Source organism: Chrysochloris asiatica, unplaced genomic scaffold (genome assembly GCF_000296735.1).
Source record: "Chrysochloris asiatica unplaced genomic scaffold, ChrAsi1.0 scaffold00018, whole genome shotgun sequence".
Classification (NCBI taxonomy): domain Eukaryota; kingdom Metazoa; phylum Chordata; class Mammalia; order Afrosoricida; family Chrysochloridae; genus Chrysochloris; species Chrysochloris asiatica.
In genome coordinates this window covers 8,225,546-8,233,927 of record NW_006408536.1, presented here as the reverse complement: position 1 = coordinate 8,233,927, position 8,382 = coordinate 8,225,546, and the positions used below count along the sequence as shown (strand labels likewise).

Below are 8,382 nucleotides of genomic sequence, written 5' to 3'. Positions count from 1 at the left end.
GAAAATTTATAGTGACAAAAAACCAGATCACATTTTGTTGCAAGCCTTGGACTAGTGTCCAAGGGCATTGTGATCTTGCATTACAATGCATGTCCACACTGTTGACACTCTGCAAAAACGTCGTTTTGAGGTGTTAAAGCATCCCCCCTAGAGTCCTGATCTTGCTCCATCAGATTTTCACTAGTTTGGTCCCCTGAAAACAGCCCTTCGAGGACAAAGATTCACCCACCTCTCATGAAGAATGAAGACAGTGGCACATTTGTGGCTTGCAATTCAGCCTATGTTGCTGTTATGTGCCGTGAGTTGATTCCGACTCATAGTGACCCTATACAGGGTTTCGGAGGCTGTAAATCTTTACGGGAGCAGAACGCCTCATCTTTCTCCCGCGGAACAGCTCGTAGTTTCAAACTGCTGACCCTGAGGTTCGCAGCCCGATTTGTAACCACTACGCTACCAGAGCTCCTTAATTCAGCCTATAGCAATTTTAAATAAGGGAATACAAAAGCTTGTTGATAGATGTACAAAATGTATTGAAAAACAAGATTATGTTGAAAAAGAATACATTTGTCTTTTCTAAAAGTTGATTAAAATAAATTCTACAGCCAGAGTGCTGATAATTTTTTACTCCTTGTCCTATTTATGTGAGTTGAAGGCGCTTTCATATATATTTAAATTATTAGTAGACGTCTGGTATAGGAATGTTGTTGTTGTTAAGTGCCATCAAGTCAATTGATTCTGACTCATAGCGATCCTGTACAGGGTTTCTGAGGAGCATTTGGCGGGTTTGAACCACTGACCTTGTGGTTCAGAGTCCAGTGTTTATCCTACAGCACCACACCAGAAGTCCATGGTATAGGAATAGTTTCCAGGAATATTCCTACCCCATTGTGTAGATTTACTTGGTCTTATGGATTGAAATGTATCCCCCCAAAATATGTGTTGGAATCCTAACGTGTCTATACCTGTGAATGTAACTGCATTTGGGAATAGGCTTTATTTGTTATGTTAATTAGACCAGGATCAGACTAGGATTTGTACTAAACCTAATTACTTCTTGTTGTTAAGTGCTGTTGAGTTGTTTCTGACCCATAGTTATCCTGTATAGGGTTGCCGAGGAGTGGCTGGTGGATTTGAACCACCATCCTTGGGATTAATAGTCCAGTGCCACACCAGGACTCCACTTAGGAGTTATAAAAGGTGCAGGTTAGATAGAGAAGGAAGTTCTACTTTGTCCTTCAGGGTGGCACTGAGTTGGAATTGACTTGTCAGTTAAAAAAAAAAAAAATTAGCATTGACATATGTCATCTTACATTCTCCAATATTCTTTTTTACTTTTAATAGCTGGGATGCAATCAAGACTCAAGTCTTTCTTCTCTTTCATCCACTCCAACATGCCTTTTTTGTCTTTCATAATATTGATATTTTGCAAGAGTTTGGACAGGTATTTTGTAGATCGTCCTACTTTTTGCATACATCTGCTTGCTTGCTCATTGTTAGAGTCAAGTTAAACTTTTTCTTTTTTTTTGCAAAAAGATCACATAGATGGTTGTTTCTTTTTTCAAGTGCATCCCATCAAGAGGCATTTGAGGTCAGATTTCCCCCTTTTCGTAATGCCTTTTTTGTTTGTTTTAGTCAGTTGGTTAAAGTGGTGCTGTTGTTAAGTGCTGTGGAGTCAGTTCTAATTCATAGCAACCCTGTATAGGATTTCTAAGGAGCGGCTAGTGGGTTTGAACCACCAACTTTGTGGTTACCATGGGCTACTGATCCTACAACGCCACACCAGGACTTCGTATATATCTTTAAATGGTGACTTATTCTAAAATAATAACACGTAGTGACTGTGCTAACACTCAGTGAAGCCAAATATCAAATAAAACTCAGAGTGCGCAGCAGGAGGCAGTCGCTTTCCCAGGCTCGGGAAAAAGGATCTAACCACGCCCACCCTGTGCCCGCCCGCGCCTCTTTTCTCGGAAAATCAACTCAGAACCAGAGAGCCCCTACTGTCCTTCACTACGTGCCCAATCTTTTCCCATCAGCAGGCGTGCGCCTGCGCAGCCAGTCTACAGGAGGCTTCTTTCCAGCGCCCGACCGCTTCTTTCTCTTGCTCTCCTCCGGCCTCTGCTGAGATCTAGCTTTCACTAAGGGGTCATCACAGGGCGCCAAAAGCGAGCCCGCGGGAAGGCCGGGGGCGGGGCGAGGCGTGGCGCGGCACGTAAGTGGCCTTCCGGGCGGAAGTCCGCAGCCTTGGGAGCCGCTGATTGGCTTTCGGGCTGGCGCCTGTCTCGGCCCCCGCGCCAGTTTCGGGCTGGTTGGCGCGGAATCGGGAGATCGGGGGACCATGGCGTTGCTGTACGGCGACGACTGCGAGCCGGGGGCGAGCGGTGAGGGACAGTCCCGTACGCGGGGTGCTTGATTGGGAGTGCGGGGACCGTGGCGTGATTACGGGTAGTGGGGATTCTGGAGATCTCTGTTTCTTTTTTTATGGGAAGCACGCTCCGGGTTGTCCCGCTAGCGGGTCTGTTCGGGCTCGAACCATCGTCGTCTTGGGCGGGGTCCCTTCTGGTTTTGGATGGAGCTTACTTGCCGGGCTTTTTGTTTGGGAAATTGCTTTCTCTCTGTCACTGCAGGTCACAGCACCTGCTTTTTTTTTTTTTTTTTATATTTCTTTTGGTGAGTAGCACCCACGTGCTGGGCACACCATCATCTAGACTGGTCTCAGCTGGGGCACCGTTTTGGCTGTGTTTCGTTACTCCTTCCGCAAGGATCCGCTTGAGGTCTAGGACAGAACAGAAGTGCGCCCCCCTTTCTGGGAACTCTTAGGGAAATTGTTATACATTGTAACGGATCGCTAAGTGCTGTCACAAGATGTAAATGCGTTTCGTCTTTTCGGTAATGGGTTGCTACTTTATACATTCCGGTGGAAAGTTCTTCCAAATGCTGCCTAGAAATAATGTTCGCATTCTAGTCATTTTTGGTGAAGTTTCTTTTAAAAATGCATCACTTCGGCAGCATTTTGGATGCCTTGTCTCATTCAGTTTGTCGGTGGTAATCTTTTATTTCCAAAAATAGAATACGAACATGCAAATGACTGGGTCTGATTTCTGATTTTTGAACAGTGTTCAACTAAAGTGTGACTTGACTTCAGTGAACTTCTGACTTCAAATCAGATGCTTCCCAGTTTTAGCTTTAGCATTTCATCGCCTGTCACTCAAATACATCACCATTAATGAGAACTTGCTGCCTAATCAGCTTCCTTTGCATCCACCTGGTTCTGAATCAGAGCTTTCAATTTGTTCTTGCCTTCAGTTATTTTTTTATTTCTTTTAAAGACAATTTATTTTGGAGAGTCGACTAGCCTGGATTACAAATGGGATGTAGAATGGGAATGTGAGCAGTCTTTGCAGCCCTCTATCAGTGATTTGCCACTAAGTCCTTTCCTCACCCTAAAAACTGTACGTCATCTGAGAACATCAAGAAATCACTCTCTGAAGGATACTGTGCAATCTTGAGACCCTCTTAAGTCATGGTGCTGATTAAGTGGTTACTGGGCTTGTGACTGGAATCTTTCCTGTAGAGCAGACTGAAAGATTGTTGGCTGAAAGACTGTTGCAGGCTAGTGTCTGGCTGCTTTGGAGGAAGAAGGAGGTGCTCCAGACAGTAATTGTACACCAGATGTTTAAACTTTTATAACTGGATTTTCTTTTTATGCTTATTCTTTTTTTTTTCTTCTTTTCTTTTCCCACAAATGTATCTACATGAAACACTGGAGATGTATTCCCAAAAGGAAAATCTAGCTTTGTTTTTTCTTCTTTCTTAAGTATTAGGAGGTGTGGTACCTTGACAAAGGCAGTGCAAAGGGGAAAGGTCTATAAAACACCAAAACCCACTGCCATTAAGTCGATTCTGACTCATAGTGATCCTTTATAGAACGGTGTAGAACTGCTCCTTGGAATTTCTGAGACTGCATGTCTTACTATTGAAATAAAACAGCCTCGTTCTTTGGAATGGTCTATAAGTAGCTGTTATTATATATGAGAAGCACTTAGAACTTAATGATAAAAAGACAGAAAAAAAGCAGGTAAATGGTTCATGGCTTTGTTTATTTAGCACATATTTATGTACTTACTAGGCATCGCTATTCCACCAGGCTCTCCTGTTAAAATGGTGGGTAGTCTGGACATGATTCCTATTTTCATGGAATTGGAATAGTATGTGTCTAATTGTTTGCAGTGTTATATATTGAGGCTTCCCTGAGGAAAGCGCTTTGTTAAATTTTGCTTTCTAGAAGTTAGGCCACTGTACTGCATGTATGTGTGACTACCCTGTAGCTGTACATACACATTACCTTGCTATATTACTAAATCAAAGTCAGACAGACATCTTCATTTAACCCTGACCAACTTCATGAAAGCAGACACAGTTATTCCCATTTCACAGATGAGGACATTGAGGCCCTGCATTAGCCAGAATCCTTAGTTGTAAGCTGCAGGAACCATTCGAACTGATTTAGACAGAAAAGGAATGTATTAGAAGGATATTGTGGTGTTCACAGTAACTCTCCGAGGACTGGAGAGCCTGTCTGGAGCTGTTTAGCCAGTAACAGTGCCATAAAACTGGTCCAAGTGAGGAAGCCATTGCCAACAAGGCCAGGTACTGGATGCTGTAGTTTGTGCTTTGGGGCCATGCTGACACTATTGCCCCAGGCACTCATTCCTCCTGCAGCTGTCACTACTTAAGTCACCCCTACCCCATTCACTTCTTTGTGTAAAGCCGGAATCCTATTGGTTCCTACTCCTAGCAACCCTGCTTAGGGCTTCCAAGGCTGGGAATCTTTACAGGAGCATAAAGTCTCATCTTTCTCCTGTGGAGAAAGAAGCTAGTGGAAAGTCTGAGTTGTTGTTATGCACTGTTGAGTCGGTTCTAACTCATAGGGACTCTGTATAGTTTCCAAGGAGCTACTGGTGAGTTTGAACCATCGACCTTGTGGTTCAAATGACCTTACGGTCAAGTGCTTATCCCACAGTTCCACACCAGAAATGTAGTACTTTCTGAGTAGGAATTCCTAATTGGTAAAGCCTATTATATATGCCCATGCAAGGCAGTCTAGGGAAGAGTATCTGACCTGACCTTTTTTCAGCTTTTGTAGTGGATTGTGGGCCCTGTCTTACATCAATATTTGAAGTGTTGAGGGGGCTTCACAAACGGGGTTCAGATGCTCGGCAGCTTAGCTAAGCATTACAGCTGTCCGCTGCAGGCTCTTAGAGGGTAATGGCAGTGCTGAGAGGTGCTGCTTCCTCCCAAATCTCCCAGTTCTCTCATTCACTCCCCACTCTCGTGTTAAACTTGCCCTTCTGACTGTACCTTGTATTTTCATCCTTTGTCATTTGCCTCATGCCTGTCCTCTGCCTATGCCACTTTTTTCACTGTTTTCTCTGATGGTGAAATTCTTCTTTCTAGACCTCTGTGGAAAACTTCCGTAGAGCCTTCCCTGGTTTCCCAGGCAGATTAACTGCTCTTTTTCAACATTGTCTCCTATAGGGTACCATGTTTATATTATGCTTGGTAGCCTGAGGTCTTTTTTTGACTATGAACTTGACTGTGAACTACTTGAGGACAGTCGTTGTATTCCAGCCCCTGTATAGTGGAACATTGTTGCCTGTGAATTAGGTCAATTTGAAGATCTACAGATTTTATCAGGGTAATAGATGAGGGAGCTTTAAAAAATTAATGGAAAATTCTGTCATCTTTGAATTCCATTTTTCTGTGAATTTTTTGAAGCCTCCTTGTATTAAAGAAATCAAGGATTCTTCAAGGGAATACACTCAGGCCAACCTTTCCGTCTCAGTGGTCATGGTCAATAATCTCCATGACCTTTTCATGTAGTCCAGCTCATGGTTTTTTGAAATCATTTTTGTGGCATCAAGATTTTGTGGCTGCCATCACTAAGTACCTGTATTTTCTTAATTTTTACTTAATGCCTTTCAGAAATGGATTTAAAAGTCAAATGTGAAAGTCAAACAATAGGCTGAGATGTTATAAAGAAAGATTTCCATTCCCAGAAAGCTAGGCAGGGAGGGGGAAGATCTCTAATTATGTTTCACCTTGATATAGTTTATAACAATTTATTGCCAGCATTTGGTACATGTTCTTGAAATTGTACCTATTTTAATCACTTAATTTGTTATGAGCATTCCAGCGGGGTTGGAGCTTTTAGGATGCCTCTTAAAAATAATTCTTTTCTGTGCCTACCCCTGTTTATAATAAATTAGCACGAGGTACAATAAAATACTCACTTTTGCGGGCATAGATGGTAATCTTATTGAGCCTAAACTCATGGCTGGCAGACGTCATTGTTGTGCTAGACTTGGTTGTTCATCAGCTGATCTTTTGAAGTCTTAACTATGTGTAGGGAATCTTCAGTTTGTTTGTGGGGTGGTCAGCTTATAATGGCTAAAAGCTTGAATAATTCAAGAGTTGAATGAATAAGCATTGAAGTCCCCTTATATTTTAGTAACTTTGACAAAACACATTTGAATCTTTATCATTTCATGTACTCTTGTCATTCTATAATATCATAACTAACTGGGTAAGGCTTTGAAACCAGTGATAGAGATTCAAGAATCTCCTCAGAGCCATGTTCATTAAATTCCCCCAGTTCCTTATCTCTTCCTCTTTTGAAATTGTACTTTATACCCTGTACTGTAAGTCTTCTTTTAGAGACAGTTTCTATTTAATTTCCCACAGTAAATGTTAATTTCCGTGAGCACAGGGAACTATGTCTTTTTGATCTTTGTGTCTCATAGACCTCTATTTTGCAAAGAGGATGCTCCTTTAAGCCTTTTGAATGTTGATGAAATACAATACAAAATAAGTTAACCTGTAAAATACTCTAGATTACTTGTAGCCTGTCATTTCTAATGGTAAGGTTATGGGTTAATGGCTAACTAATCTCCCTTCCCTAGCTTCTTCATGAGATATTAGTTGAATTTGGAATTTTCCTTTTTGGGGAAGGAAAAAAATAGCAGTTGTTTTAATTAGAAGAGTCATTGGAGCTGCAGATTGGGTATGTGCTTTGTGAATTATTACATTGTAAAAAATAGCCATTTGTACATATTACAAGTGTTTATTACTATTGGCTATGAATAGCCCTTTGTTTTGGATGGATATGGTGGACTATTTTCTAACCTCTCATGTAAATTTGGCTGTTTTTCAGCTGTGTCAGATTCAGAGAGTTTTGTAATTTCTCGATCCCGGCGAGAAAAGAAATCAAAGAAAGGGCGCCAAGAAGCGCTAGAAAGACTGAAAAAGGCTAAAGCTGGTGAAAAGTATAAATATGAGGTGAGTGGCCCTTTCTTCTGTTTTTTCCTCCTGTGTTCCATGTAATTCATAGCCTGCAGGTAGTCTTAAGTCACCTTTGTTGTGTGCTAATGAGAACGATTTATAAATTTTAAGCTTGTTGTATTAGAAGTTACTTATTCTTGAACCAACACAGGCTTGAGGTATACTTATAAATTATAGAGAATACACATTGTTTAAGGTATATCTCTAAACCTTAGGCCATTTTGCAAATGATTTAAAAAATTCCAAATGACAGTAGCAGTAAGTATAGATTTCCTATTGAGCATACTTCATCCATGATTAATTAAGTCTCATGACTTTGTTGGAGAATTTACATGTGTTTTTAGTTTACTCTCCAAAATGGTGAGCATTTTAGCAAAGCTTGGAGAGGAGTCTTGGTGTGGCGCTATAGAATAAGCACCGGACCACAAGGTTGATGGTTCAAACCCACCAGCTGCTCCTCAGAAACACTATACAGGGTCTCTATGAGTTGGAACGGACTTGATGGTACTAATCAACAACAACTTCTTGGAGAGGATTGATCTCATCTGCAAGGGAGAGGCAGTAGGGACTTGGCCTTTAGTTCTATTAATGTCCTGTTCCTAAGGTTGAATGTGATGCTGTTTTGGCGAATTCTGCTTACTGTTTGTGATCTGCAGGCAGAACACAGAAAGAGTGGCTGTTGTTAAGTGTGTCGAGTCGGTTCTGACTCATAGGGAGCCTATATAGATAGGGTTTCCAAGGAATGGTGGGTTTGAATCACCAACCTTGAGATTAGTAGTCCAGTGCTTATTATTCTACAGTGTCACACCAGGACTCTGAAAAGTGGCTAGCACCTGCAAACACATTGTCATCTTCAGCATGCTCCCTGAGTATCTTTTTTTTTTTTTCAATGTTTTATTGTGAATTATATGATAGTTTACATGAGAGAACTCTAGTTTTACATTCATTCCATCGCATATCATTACATTGCCATGGTTCCAATCCCCTCCATGCATCATCTCCCTACCAAAGGGCATATCCTGGAAGCCCGTCCTCTGCACT

At 41.5% G+C, this 8,382-nt stretch overlaps 1 protein-coding gene across 1 annotated transcript in view; it reads left to right on the top strand.

The window, feature by feature from the left end:
* Window positions 1-2,338: 2,338 nt before the first annotated feature.
* POLA1 (polymerase (DNA directed), alpha 1, catalytic subunit) overlaps window positions 2,339-8,382 on the top strand; it is a 390,582-nt gene continuing 384,538 nt past the window's right edge. Inside the window, exons 1-2 of the mRNA XM_006835670.1 lie at window positions 2,339-2,381; window positions 7,214-7,338. Coding sequence (XP_006835733.1) covers window positions 2,339-2,381; window positions 7,214-7,338 — 168 coding nt within the window. The remainder of the gene's footprint in view (window positions 2,382-7,213; window positions 7,339-8,382) is intronic.